At 39.1% G+C, this 14,819-nt stretch overlaps 2 protein-coding genes across 4 annotated transcripts in view; both read right to left on the bottom strand.

The window, feature by feature from the left end:
* Positions 1-6,179, bottom strand: part of camsap1b (calmodulin regulated spectrin-associated protein 1b) — a 32,437-nt gene extending 26,258 nt beyond the window's left edge. The window contains exons 1-2 of one of the 3 annotated variants that reach the window (XM_044197756.1): positions 5,957-6,179; positions 1,990-2,156 (exon numbers count right to left, since the gene is read on the bottom strand). In XM_044197756.1, coding sequence (XP_044053691.1) covers positions 1,990-2,156; positions 5,957-5,970 — 181 coding nt within the window. In that variant the 5' untranslated portion in view covers positions 5,971-6,179. Of the gene's footprint in view, positions 1-1,989; positions 2,157-3,746; positions 4,189-5,956 lie in introns of those variants that run through there. The other 2 variants (XM_044197758.1, XM_044197757.1) reach the window with 2 other exon arrangements.
* Positions 6,180-6,484: 305 nt separating this feature from the next.
* On the bottom strand, positions 6,485-14,625 carry ubac1 (UBA domain containing 1). The gene is made up of 10 exons (XM_044197787.1): positions 14,189-14,625; positions 13,270-13,390; positions 13,108-13,181; positions 12,853-12,960; positions 12,590-12,692; positions 11,767-11,875; positions 11,154-11,502; positions 10,361-10,447; positions 9,934-10,072; positions 6,485-8,927 (listed from the first exon to the last, which is right to left on the bottom strand). The coding sequence occupies exons 1-10, from the start codon at positions 14,324-14,326 to the stop codon at positions 8,812-8,814; spliced, it is 1,344 nt and encodes a 447-aa protein (XP_044053722.1). The 5' UTR covers positions 14,327-14,625; the 3' UTR covers positions 6,485-8,811.
* Positions 14,626-14,819: the final 194 nt, after the last annotated feature.

The raw sequence follows: 14,819 nt of genomic DNA, 5'->3' as shown, positions 1-14,819 counted from the left end.
ACAGTATTGGAGTGCATTAACTGTTACATTAAGAATCATAGCCAATGAGCCACTGTTTAATGTTACCATTTTTCAAAATAAATTACAAAAATACATATTTTTGTTTTCCTGCTGTACCAAAAGCATACTGAACCGTGACCCTAAAACCGAGGTACATACCGAACTGTGAATTTTGTGTACCATTACACCCCTATGGTTAATATATAGGTATGCACAAAGAAACACTGGATTACAGGGCCTATAATAATTCATAGTGAATATGAAAACCATGCCAACACTGTACTGGCTGGAGATATGAAGGGCGGAGTCTCAGTTTGTCTACAGGTCAGTGTTTCAACTAGAGATCAGCCACGCTTACTATTTAACCAAGGAATTAATTTTTTCCCCAACGGGAGCTCCTAATGATGGCCGGTTACCTGCTGGTAGAACGAGGAAACTTGCATGCAAGAGAAAAAAAAAAATTATCGACATTTGACTGTTAATTACCGTTAACTTTCACTGCTAATAAAAAAAGGTATAAAAAGGTTTTCAGCACACTCACTGGCTACAACATAGCAGCCAACCACCAATAGTTCCAACATCTATCTATTGATGTTTTGTATCTTGGTAAGAACCACTATGTGCCAACAAGATAAAGCTAGCTATACTAATTGCGTCTGCAGAAATTGCTACAGTAAATCTTATTTATTTACACTATATTTTTGTCCATCCCATTTATATGAATTAGGATAAACAAAATTTCAGAAACACCTGTCAATATAACGCAATACAATTCCAACAGCCACCAAAATGAACAAAGTTGAATCAACAACTCTCTAAAGCACTTACAAAAATGAACATATTAACCTTCATTAAGGTAGGATTTATTGCAAGGGTGCTATGTTAGTCTTAGACGATAGGTTCACAATTTTTCAAGAGAATTTTATACTGAAAACACTATAACTTTGGAGAATATCCACTTGATACTGTAGACTGTGGCTTTTGTCCCCCATCACTTACATTAAAAACACATTAAGAAGAGAATTATGAACAGGAAGAATGATTACAGCAAGCAAAACCTGTTTCAATGTTCATATGGGCACCTAACTATTGTTTTAAGACAGACTAGAAAAATTGTGAACCTATCCTTTAATTAGTTTTAGCTAAATGTACCTTATAAACTGGCAACTGAGTGGACATGCATCAATTATTCCCAAACTTCAGATCTACAGTAAATTCATCTACACATAAAAAACAAAACAAATAGTTAAATAGCTCTCTTTATCATGCACTTCAGCTGTGCCCAGTGAGAGAAAGTGGATATTAACTACACAACAGAAGATAGTGCTGGGGGTTTTTAAAATTGCTAGTTCTACAGCCACAAGGAAATGGGGTTGTCCAAAAATTCATACAACTCAGCCCTGAAATTTATTCAACACCTTAAGGTTGCAACCACAGACAAGACAGGAAAATCTGGCCCAAAGGCCCAGTTACTAATGCTGATACCATCTTAACAGGGAATGAGTGACTGGCAGTGCAGATCAGTATTTTCCATGCTCTGAGTACAGTCTAACAAAAATAGCCTAATCCTCAGTGCCTGTCACTCAGCCCGATTTGGGTTCAATCTCACTGGCCACCCTACAAGATGTGGTGAGTCAGTGAGGGAGGCTTCAGTTGCCAAGTGTCATGGGGGAATTAGTGTTGGCTCGAGTGCACACAAATATTTCTTTCGCTTTCTCTTTTCCTGTCAGTGTTTCCCCACTGACACTCTACACAATCTGCTGACACTGGTATGTGGAAAAGGGTAAACACATTGTTGCAACTATAACATCTGAAATAGCTAAGAGACTGTGAGGAAAATATGCCGCAGATAGCGCCATCTCAGGTTCTCTTAAACGCTACCTGTTAAGTTCATCATGGTAGATATATAGATATTATTTAGTAAGTAAGTCATATAGCTGACATATAGCTTAGTGTTTGTGTAGCGTGAACGTAAATTCAATGACTTACCAATGCCATAGGCTTTGGCAAACAGCCACCGCAGGTTGGCAGCTATTTTTGCTCTGGCCGAGTCATACATCTCCAATGGTACGACATCCATTGTGCCTTCTGCAACCCCAGTCAAATCCACTTTTCTCCTGGTACTGTCCCCACCAGCACACAAATCAACATCCATCCTTAAAAATAAAAATAAGCATGATGTTACAGTCATAATTATACTGAAAATACTGCAGAGTAATGGACACAACCAAATAACAGGACATTAGGCATCCACAATTGCCAACTTGCAATTCTCACTGGCATGGCTTGTTTGAGTGGCTGGATGCTTGATTAGAGTGATTCTTCAATAAATAATTAAATAATAATAATGGTGGTGGTTAATTACTAAGGAAAATACTGTTTTGGGTGCTGCTGTTAATCCTCCCTGAAGTGGTCGATTAGGCTTACATCTGGTGGTTAAGACATAAGTACCAAAGTAGCATCCTCACAGGCATGATCACATTCATTATGTCAAATGCTTGATGAGAGTGGAGACAGTGTCTTTGCAGCACCTAGTACTTAAATGAACCTACAGCGAGGCCATGGTGACTGAAAACAGTGCTGAATACAAGAATGAAACTTTCTGGTCATTATGTACACTGTGGCAAGCACACTAGTTACTGTACTAGCCCACAACTGCAGAGCAAACATATCTGATGTTTTCCTACTCTCAATAAATTACCACATTAGTTGCTTGAACCAAAATTGCTTGCAGAAAGTACATTTTAACCATAAATAAAACAGAGGAATCTTACTCACAATTGATAAAGCTAACCTCACATTGATTGACAACCTCAAATCCTACAACAATATTCTGATAGCAGTTGCCCAGTCTAGACTCACAATTGAAGATTGTATTTGCTGTCTCAGCAACTTCCCTTAAATCTTTCTGTGCCCTGTCTCTTCTAACTGATTAATTTGGGTCATCTTGGTGGGGGGGTGAGTTTGTCAGTTCGCTTTTGAAGCATTTTGTAACTTGGTTTCGAAAAGTGCTATGCAATTAAAAAGTATTATTACTATTAAAGACGGTCTACAGTCAAGTCATGCAGACTTATGTTTCTAATCAGTTCCTACATCAAACTCAGAGCACTGTCAGTTTCAATTGCCCCTTCAGGCTGATGTCTTGCTTAGACATTTCCATTGCTTTGGCCACTTTTTTTTTTTTTTTGGCTTGACTTCAACACACTAGACAAAATTTCTTAATGAAATTTGCAATTACCAAAACAGTAAGAACATGTCCAACGCAGCATTTCTAATTAACTGATAGGATTTTTGAAAACAAGTGCATACACCTGCTTACACATACTATTCATACTAAAGGTCCTAAGGCATTTCACCTTTACTTTTCGACAGCCAGGAAACTAAAATTAAACTCGGTAAAATGAATGTTATGTTACCTGTGGCATTAATTCAACGTTACCTTACCATCTTACCATTATGTTACTATTAACGGCCCAATGCTGGCTTGTTGAACAAGCTAGGTAATTGATAATTAACTAGAATGGCTATAATTATAACATTAGTATGCTGGTGTTATGATAATAACCGTTAGGTGACAAGGTACACCTTTGCCTAACATCAGGTTTGCTAAGCGGCCATGCATGCAAATGTAAAGCAGCTAACTAACCGGCTAACCGTTAGCTTGCTGGTGTGTACTGTAACGTTACGGGAGCAGCACTGCATTTATCGGCCCCATGAATGACGTTAGCTAGCTGACAAGACATTACCTTGAAAGGTGTGGTGTGTCTCCAAGACACCCTTCAGTTCCGTCGGGGTAAACAATTAACCAAAGACCTGCCTCGCTTTACAGTGGCCTGCTGTGTAGAAAATACACCAGCAGCAGCGACGCATCATAGCCAGCTAATAATGCTAGCAGGGAGGCGAGTCTGAATGGTCTCCTCCCAGCAACAAGACCCGATTCGCGGCCTGTGTGGCAACCGCTCCACGGCAGGCTTTCAGCTGAAACAAACGCCAGGCAGAAAAGGGAGGGCTCTCCAATGAAGAAACACGACGTACAGAGGCTCTTCTGTTTAAAAATCTATCTCTGTACTAGACGTTTCATGTTACTTAACAGATATACACTTATCTTAGAGGCTCGGACTATGCAGCGAGAACCGGTGGTGTGTTCGCGCTCTGCCCATAGAAATGTAATTACGTCCCAGTCTTCGTAAAGGCAAATACTGCGCATGCGTGATTACCTTCCAGATTGTTACTAGTCATACTGGTAATAACTATCAGTAATATACCAACAGTCACTCCCTCTCCTACTTATATTTCATTAATTTTTTAAGCTAAAACACAGACCTTACTAAGTTTCTGTCATCTTAAGAACTTGATTTGTTTCGTTTTGATTTACTTCCACTTGTTGTAAACAGTAGACTCACTAAATATTTGTTCGACAAGTTGACTGAAACCAATCATGCCCAGTTGTTCCTTAATTTCAGTGTGAACCTATCACAATATTCAGTATGTACACGTTTTTATTATTATAGTCCCGTGTTGTGTTGTGGAATTGACCAATGTTTCCATCTAGTGGTGAAATGTGATTTCGGAATTGTAAGCATTTCAGTGGTTTTATGAAACTGAGTGCCAACACTAATTTGTATGCAGTCAAAAAAAAAAAAATTATGTTGGTATTCTAATGACAGATATAAGTGTGTAATTGAAATAAAATTACAAAACTGAGAATGTTAGTGTGGTCTGGCAATCTTATGTAGTGGACAGTTGTATAGTTAAGAAAATAAGGCCTAAAAAATAACTGCAAGCACTCCAAAAGGAGAAATGATTTAAAACAAATAACCTAAAAAATACATAATAGAGTTGGTACATGGTAAAAAAAAAAAAAAAAAAAAAAATTTTGTTGACTTTGTGTGAATTCAGCTATTTATTTATGTCTTTTTCAAAATGTGTCTACTTATTGATGCATTGACCTATTCATTTGTAAAGTCTTCTATTAATCATATTTTATTGTCCAATAAAATACCAAAGACCTCCATGAAGGAGTTGCACTGTGGGAAAGCCTTTGAGGACTCAGGGCAAAGCAGATGACTGGGATCAGATCATCCAAAAACATACTTTCATATGTAACCTACCTCATTTGGAAGTCATGCAGATAGTTTTGATTGTATGTGCCTGGCCAAATAAAACCAGAACTATAAGCATGGCTATAAACCACTAGGAGAAAGGGAAATAATACTTTCTTTTGGAATTTGGGTGGACTGGCCCTTTACCTGTTGACCTCTTGTTGGACACACACTGTTGGCATTAACAGAGGACATGGTAAATTTAGTGTAGGAACATAAAAAGCCAGGTTTTATCCCAGCTACATTAAAGACAATTTATCAGTAAGGGGCAGCCCCCCCCCCTCCAAGGATAAGAAAACGGACAAAGACAGATCAGGGGGACCTTTCTCCCTGCAGTACTCGGGCTCTCCATGGTCCCCAAGGAATCCTCCCTCTGAAAACATTTCTGTTGAAGAGCAGATTGAAGAAGAGATCGAGGAGGAAATCGTAGAGGAGGTTCAAGAGTTTGCAGACGAGTATGAGGATGAGATTATGGAGGAGGCTCAGGAGCAGCCCCCCCTCTGCCTCCAACAGAGAAAACTGCTGCTACACTCACTTTGATGAGGTAACGTTAAAAGATAAGATTAGTGGCACATATGTTTTCACACATCAAAACAGTAAGAAATACAAAAGGATGCAGCTGATACTTCTGTTTAAAATTACTGGCATTTCGTTCATACTCATCCCCCCCCCCCATCGTCTTAACAAGAGCATACTAGTGATTCAAAAAATTACATCTAAGGTGTAAATATATATACATAATGTATGTATACTAAAAATATACAACAAAAACCAATATTTTACAAGTCGGCTTAAGAACATTTCAACCATAAATATCCCGGTAAGTACAAATTGAATTAGAGCACTTACATTACCTTCTACCTTTCATTTCTTTTTATTGTGGTCGACTCTCCTGAAGGCCAGCAGATAAAACAATATAAAATGCAAACCTGCAGCCTAGTGACACTTCCTCTTCTCACATCATTTAATCGTGTGAGACGTTCAACACTGCCTGAGAGAATTCATTAAATCTGGCCTGTGTTCTGCACTCCAAATAGCACACTGATCCAGGTATGCATATGTACAAACACACAATATGCCTTTTCACAGGACATTTTGACTTGTCATAGTAGGAAACACACAGGTGTGACTAATAACGTTAACAATAACAGGACCCAGAAACCAAAGCAGCTAAACGGAATTCAGCCATCATTCATTTCCTTATTTACACCTGTGCTTTTCCTACTGTGACATGTCAAAATGTCTTCTGTGAGCCTTTATGGGCGCCACACTGTTCTCCTTATAAACATGGAACCCGTCTAACTGGATGTTTCCTGCCTCTAGCTTGCTAAACCATCATTTGCTTAAAAAAAAATCCCCAAAAAAACACAGAATCCAAAGAATACAGCCACAAAAAATAACTTTAATGCAATAGTGATTTAGATGCCAGTAACCATGAGGCTGTTTGAATGAACAGACTGTGAGAGTATATTGCATAGGTTGTTAATCTGGGACAGTCCTGTATGAAAGCTGAGTGAAAAACAATAACCTGTGACTCCAACAATTCTTCAGTGTCCCTAAGCAATAAAGTTCATTTTGTTCTTTTCTGTTCCTGTTGACCTTTTGTTTTTTTTAAAGATGTCTGCATTTTCTGTGGACCTTTTTCTTTAAAACATACAATCTCCCAATGCTTGCTTTAAGATATTACAGGACAGTTTTGTATGCATGCCGATGCAAAGCATGGAGGTGGTGAGACAGCTGGTCACTGTGGCCATGATGAAGGTCCACTGCAGTGCAGAAGGTGTACAGAGGCTTCCGGACGAGTGTAGAAATCCTCCTTCATTCAAACATGTTGCACCACTTTAAATCACACTGTGACCTACCAGTCCATAAGCACATATTATAATGGTTTGTAAAAACAACATTTGAATCATTTAATTTTTTCACATTTGTAGATTAGCTTCGAGGTTTGCTAAAAATGTTATAAATAAGAACAAGTTACTAGTTTGGCTTTGATATAAATAATGTAATAATACATAGTTCAAACAGACACTTCTCTCTAAAAACATTTCAATATTTTCAAATATTGCATTTACAAAACCATGTCTTGTGGTGCTCTTATTCATAAGCAAAGTTCTAGACAGATTAGTTAAAGCCATTTTCAAATGCCAAACTAGAAGGGGGTGAGCAGAGGTTTGCCATAACGACAGGTTTAGAAAAACAATCTCAGCCTCCCTGAGCAGAAAGTCACATCAATACCACATTTTAAATATTGAATAAAAACACTCAAAAGCTTGGCAAAACACACCACCCTCCATACTGTTTTTAACTCTCGGTACAACCAGGTGAGGCTAAGCTCACCTTCTTGTAGCTGGAGATTTTAAGTACTCTGCAAAGGCTAATATTGTGTAACACACTACCCATTGCAGTTCACACATCTCTAACACTCAAATCAAATATATTTCTTTACAGGTCAACAGAAGTCCTTGCTATTGCACAGAAATACAGGGTATTTTTCAATGGGTACATCTAATGACAAGGCAGGTTATATAGTGACATTTTGGTTTGGTTTGACAGCATAAATGTTCACTGCTCTCAGAAGAACAAAAGTAAACCAAAAGACCAACACTGGTTGCGTCTCAACTTCTATTATTTCTTTGTGTGTATGAAGATGCTTGCACCTTCGCAGCATGAAGTGAGCATGCATCTTCATCATTCAAATTAAAGGTTAAAAAGGCAAACTCCTTTTGATTAGGCTCAGCTTCATTTAACATCCCATTACAGGCTTTTGAGACAAAACACGAACCCTTCCTCAGTGCTGCAGTGAGTAATATTCATAGAGGTGAACAAGTGCTAAATGAGCGCAACATGATAATATGACATTCAAGAGCACATTGACAATAAACACGCAGGCCTAATATATAATCTTCTTGTAAAAACATGACTAAGACTAAGTTTAGTGTACAGCTTTCGTCTAAAAGGCAAGAAAGTCAAATAAATATTCTTGAAGACGCTCAAGGACAAATGCTCTCCTCTTTAAACTGAGAGGCGGTTGACTTACAGTGACCTCACAGGCATGAATGGAGAGAGAGGTAATGTGTCTGAAAGCCCATTTTCAATTAGCTAAACAAACACTCCATTTTGACCACCAGCCTCTCAATTGCAAGCAGTTATTTTGATAAAAAAACAAGACAAAGGGGGAAGAAAAACCAAACATGATAATGACAGAAGTCTTCCACACATTCACCACTGATGAAATGTAACAATTTAAAGAGACAGACAAAACTGTAATTGATATTTAAATATTGCAAAACATACAAAAACAGTTTTCTTTGAAGTGTAAACATTAAATTGATGTCTGATGTCATTTTGCACATGGAGAAATTATATAAAATAAATCATGTCTGTCATAACTATAAATTGTTCTCATTAAAATGTAAAAACAACATACTAAATCTCCATTTCTTATTATTACTGTAATAATAATCTTTATGTTAACGTTTGTTTTGTATAAGTGTTTTTTTACTGCACTGCTATAAATAGTTATATGTAGAACATCTTAATTCATACTTTGACTCCTCCAGCTTTGTCTTTACAAGGCAAAAACAATGCTTGTGTCTCTGCCACACTCAGATACACACACATCCATACACACACACGCACACACATCCCAATATGGTCAAACACACGCACAAGCTGCCACAGTCACACAGGGGTTCACCAGGAGGCTCTATGTGCGGTTGAGGGTCTGGAAGATTCTGGATATTTGGAGCATGACAGGGCCAGTTTCAGGGTCGTTCATCCACTGGGTGCTGTTCAGAGGATTCTCCAGCATGTCTTCAAACGCTGCACACAAGAAATAAGAAATAAATATATTTTAACAAAACCAGCAGCCTTTAAAAAGGCTTTAGAATTAAATGTAAAGACATTGTCTCTCCTATTCTGTCAAGATACTTTCATTTTGTTTGGGTAGTGCATTTGCAGTACTCAGGCCCAAGGTTTAACCTCAAAAGGAAAAACAACTCTCAGGGTACGTTCACACCTAACCTGTTTGGTTCAGTTCAAACGAACTCTTAGGCTGGTGTGAAAGCTGTCAGTCGAACTCTGGTGCGGACCAATCAACTGGACCGAGACCACTTGAAAAGGGGGGTCTCAGCGTGTTTGTGGTATGAAACCATCACAGGCCAACCACAAGATTTTGTGATAGTAAAGTGATTTTAGCATGAATTCAACAGCTAAACTACTATTAAATCCATCTGCTGATTACGAACTTATAAGAAAGCAATCTTCCAGTCTGTATCGCCTATATATACATGCAAAAATCATTTGGTAATCATGGTAACATATGAGTGCATCAGAACATAACAAAGAGTTAAAAGAGATGTGTGTTAAGCTTGTGTCCTACTCTGTCTATTTTAGCAGTTCCCCAATAAAAAGTGAAAAAGTGAGTGAAACACAGTGACCACGCAGGAACTGTCCTGCCGTAACTGGAACAAATTAACTGTACGACAGGTGTGAAAGCGCAGATGTCACACTGATAAATATATTCAGTCTTTAAAGTTCATTGCATTTACTAAATTTGTTTTTTTATCTACTTGTGTTCCCTCAGCCTGCCTCAGCTGGGTCTGCTTCAGCTTGGGATTTCTTACATTTTACAGAATGAGACTAGCTGTGTTGGAATTTTCAAAAACACTACCACAAGACAAAATAAGCAAAGATGTGAAAGATAGTTTTTGATATTATTTGGGCTAGAATTTTCCTTTAAAGTGTGATTTCACTGATGTTTTTTCTCTGTTTACAAAATTAAAAAATTATCCTGACTTTCCAACTTTCCAATTTGACTAGCCTGTACCTAGCAGAGTCTTAGGATTGGTTAGACCCAATTGGACCACTGGATTCTCCAGAATGGCTTGGAACAGCGGGCTGTTGGTGTCGATGCCTTTGTCCATATCTTCTGGAGAAGGTTTCCTGTCTCCCAGCAGCCACTCGCACTGTAGGATGAAAAAAACACAGTGAGAAACCAAATTCCCTTTCTGTTTTTGAAAATACATTAATATCTTTACAGAGATCACAGTGCAGCTACAGAACAGTGTCCAGTGGGTTGTTTTTTTTTATACCATGGCACCGCAGTTCATTTGGATTACTGCTTTTAAACTAATGAATATTCCTTAAAATCGATACAAGTCCAGCATTGTCAAGTTTTTAATTGTTTTAGCGTCAATGGGCCAATCATGGTGTAAATGGCTGCAAGCAGAATAGCAGTGGATGTGTAAACCTACTGCAGCATCCTGTTGGTTGTTATTCACCCTCAGAGCATCAACCACCTCCTTTTCATCAAACCCCATCTCCATCAATGCAATGACAGCCTGCAGAAACAAAGAAAAGACCATGTTTTTAGATTAAGAACTAAGTCTAATTACAACAACATACACAATCACACTTCTATTGAGCCTAATAATAATAATTTGTACAGTGGAAGAAGTAGCTGGGAACAAGAGTTGCAACAACTGAAATGGCAGTATGTTAGAAAAAGTAACCACAGTGGAAGTGTTCTGTTGGAAGATGGCGCTTTAATTTGATCGCTTTTCTATTTCTGGAGATACTGGGGAGCAGTGTTCCTGTAGAAAAAGTAATATAAAAACTCTATAACTAAAGCCACCAACACTTTATATCCAATGAGTGCATTTTTCAATATTCTCTGTATCTAATAGGCTGCCTCTATACATCAATTCCAGTCCTATATACTGTATATTAGATGATGCAGTCACAGAGTAGAGCAGTAGCAAAAATAACCAAGTAATTTCACAGTTAAAAAAATTCAAGATCTTGGAGCTGAAATGAGTCTGTAGGATTTGGGAAGACAAATAGCATCTTCCTACACAATACAGATTAATGGAAAAACAAACAGTGTATGCTGTATAGGCACATCATAATGTTGGCAATACGGTAGGCACGTATGCAAGTTTAACCCTGTCCTCAACATGGCAGGTGTGAGCTCCGAGATTAGTTTTATAAAAGTAAGTAATAGTCAAAGTACTAGTATGAAAGCTCCGACTGGATAAAGCCACCCACTCTTGAGTCCGGTCTGAACTCCCGTTTCCTGCGGATCCTCTTGAAGATCTCTGTGAGCTCGTCCTGCCTGCTGATGTCGTGCTCTGTGCTCGACTGGCTGGAGAGGCTGCGGAAAAGGTTAGGACCAGAGGCGGAGGAGGCAGAGGCTGAGGCAGAGGCAGAGGCAGAGGCAGAGGCAGAGGCAGAGGCAGAGGCAGAGGTTGAGGCAGAGGTTGAGGTTGAGGGGCCTGGTGTGGCGGCAGCCGTGGCTCCTGCTGCCCCAGATGACTCCAGGCCAGGTATTGGTGCGTCTACAGAGGGGTCATCTACATGCTCGATAAGCCACTCCATTGCCTGGGTCACTGACATGCTGCAGAAAGAAAGGATAGGATGAGAAAAAAGGTTTCTAGGATGAATTAGACTAAAGTTGAGCTACACAAGAACAGCAACAACTCAGAATTGTCCTCATTGTTTTGTCAAAGTCTTGCAGGAATGTACATCAAGGGGATTCATTTGAGCAAGTTCTCAACTTCCGGAGCTGAATTGATAACAGATAAATGCTGTAGACATATTCCAAATAGTTTGACTCATTATCAGTTGTGAGTGAGTTGTTATTAAACCAGCTCAGACTTACTGGTTCAGTCTAAGAGCTTTGATGGCTCTGCTCTCTGGGAAACCCATCTCAGTGAGCTGCTGAAGGGCAGTTTCATCCACCCGATCCTCCTCATCTTCATCCAACATCGCTACAAGACGCAGAAACACAAAGAGAGCAGAACTGAAACTAAGGGTTGGGCAATATGTGTGAAATGTCTACAACAATAATCATCAGGATCTATTTTTCCAGCAAAAATACATAAAGAAATATGGCTCAGATATGTAAAACAAATACTCTAAACAAGGTTAACTGGATTGAGCTGCATGGCAAAAACTAAAACTGTACATAAAGACAGAACATAAAATATCTCATCCTCATTTTGTCAGAGATTTAAAATAAAATACGCTTTCCTATCAGTTTAGACAAGTGGCTCAGTGGCTTGCCCTGTTGCTTCACAGCAGCCAGCTGCTGCATGACTGCATGCAGTCTGCATGTTATCCCCATGTATCTGTGTTGGTAAACTCTGGGTGCTCAGGTTTCCACTCACATGTCAACTGGAAACCCTGTACTGCCCTTAGATGTGAATGTGTTTGTGTGCATGTGTTGGCCCTGTAATACACTGCTGACTTGTCCAGGGTGTACCCCGTCTCTTGCCCAATGTGTTCTAGCGCATTAAAGGATGGATGTATTATTGAATTTTTGCCCTGTTTTAACAAAAAATGTCTTCTCCCGCTTCAGTCGCAGAACCTTATTTTTTTACCATGTCTGGTACATGCCAAACAAAATGTTCAATCATCCTAACTTTCCTGACTGTAGGATTATTGATATATATGTAAAGTTTTAAAGGGATTGTAAGCTTTACCATTGGCCTTTTTAAAGAGTTCAACAGCATCAGGGTTCAAGGCAAGAAGCTTCTGGGCGACTTCAATGAGAGAAACCAGGATTTTTCTTAGCTCCGTCTGAAACTAGAACACAAACACAACAAAAATGAATAACATGGTTGATACTCTACCAAATTTTGAATGGTCTAAACTTGTAGAATAATTCTTACTCATCAAATCTGCATGTTAGATTCAACTTTTTCATACACCCCGTAAACTAAATCCCTTGCATCAAGAACCTTACATCTCTGATGTTATGCTGGGTCACAGTGCGGTCAGTGTGGCGCGTGGACAGGTTGCCGGTGGCTTTTAGAATTGCATCTTTGTCTGGAGCCTTGTTATCTTGTTTCTTCTGTGACAACAAGGATAAACAACAAAGAGAGATAATCAAAGCAGGCAAAATAAAGACCCCACATTTCTGATGCCGGTTGTGCAGAATGAAAAAATAATGACGAAGAAATGCTTTCAGTTTTGTTTTAATGAAGTTGATTGAGCTTACCTTTTCATCTGAACTAACGTCTGCCATTTTTGGAGGGGTCGGTGGCGGTCTTTTCTTTATGAGCAGCAACACTTCTACAACATATATGAAACATGGTCAGTTCATGGAAAACTGTGTAGGATTGTCATAATCCCAAAACTTGTCAAATAGGGTGTTACATACCTTTATCTTTGAGATTTTCATCAGCGACAGTTTTAGTGTCAGTGAGGACTCTCTCTGTAGCAGCATGTATGAGTTTATGGTGGGTAAGTGTTTTGGGGTCTTCTAGACTTCCATGCACGTACTATAAACCAAGCACAGCATAAAGAATCTCAGAAATACAAAACAGCAAACTGTAAGGATGCAACTATTGATTATTTTCATCATCATGCAATCTGCCAATTTCTTTTCAATTAATCATTTAGTCTAGAAAATATTATAAAAAAGTGACATCTTCAAATTGTGTTTTTTATCTGACCAACAGCACATAACCTGAAAAGATTCAGTTTACAATGATAGAGAACTGACAAGTAGCACATTTTCACAATAAAAAAAAAAAGCTAGAATCAGAGTATGTCTGGCGTTTTTACTTAATAAATAGCTTAAATGATTAATCAACTGGTTGTTTTGGCACTAAACCTTTAAAAGTGGACGCCTGTACTCTGATATTAAATTTAAAACTTTCATCGTGATGTATGTGCCCATGTGCTGATGTTACACAAAATGTGTCACTGAATCTGTACACTTCCCATGCTGTCATGAGAAACAGACACTAGACTACCACTTGAGTTTATGCTATAGGCCATAGAAGGAGAAGTGACATGAGCTGTGTAATAATACACAGCCAGAAAAGCAGAATGCCTCTATTGCTAGCCACTGTGGGCAGAAAAGGGGCAGAGTCGGACAGTTAGCTAGGTTGAGAGGGGCATCCAACCTGCTAAATTATAAATAGCAAAGTCTACCCAGTTACTATAAATACAAAGCCAGTGACACTGACACTGACAGTTTTCACAGAGGACATGGTAGACTGCAAACACCCCAGGCAGAGGAGTGACAGGACAAAAAAAGCAACAAGGGAGACACAAACAACCCAAAAACCTACATGTTTCAAGCACTTCTCCTTCAGTTTCTCAACAGTGGTGTCTTCCGTCACCTCCTCCAACCACTCCGTGCCGTCCATGGTGCAGATGTGTATTTTCAACACTTTCCCGGCGAATATCTTCTCCTCCTGGACGAACATAGCTGCAGCCTTGAGTAAAGAGTACCAGTTCAGTGACGTTAGCTAGCAGCAGTTGCTATGTGCTCCTGGCAAGCTAGCGTGCTAACGTTAGAACCCAGCTAGCCGTCGTCCTGTAAATCCGCCGACAACAGAGCAAGATTAGCTGAGGGCCATTTTCGATTTCCTCCGCCGGTATTCGGTGCTGTGGCGACCGATTGGTTCTATGACCACCAAGGTGTTTATTATTCCCAGCGAACACACAGGCAGCCAGCCAGCGAGTACCCTATTTTTACTGTAATGTTTGAACTTTGAACTTCAACGGTGTTACTACCGGTGCATCATGGGAGCTATAGTCCTTTCAGTCACAGGCTATTCCATGGATAAAAATCGGCCAAACTGGTTAAGAAAACTCACCCCAGCTTTAAAAAATATACTTATATTAAGGCTAATAACAAAACTGCACAATGTCAGTATCTACAGTATTCCCTTAACCTGCAATAGGAAAGGATGGAGT

The sequence above is a fragment of the Siniperca chuatsi genome, linkage group LG5 (assembly GCF_020085105.1).
Source record: "Siniperca chuatsi isolate FFG_IHB_CAS linkage group LG5, ASM2008510v1, whole genome shotgun sequence".
In the NCBI taxonomy this organism is placed as follows: domain Eukaryota; kingdom Metazoa; phylum Chordata; class Actinopteri; order Centrarchiformes; family Sinipercidae; genus Siniperca; species Siniperca chuatsi.
This window is presented reverse-complemented; position numbering and strand designations above follow the sequence as displayed.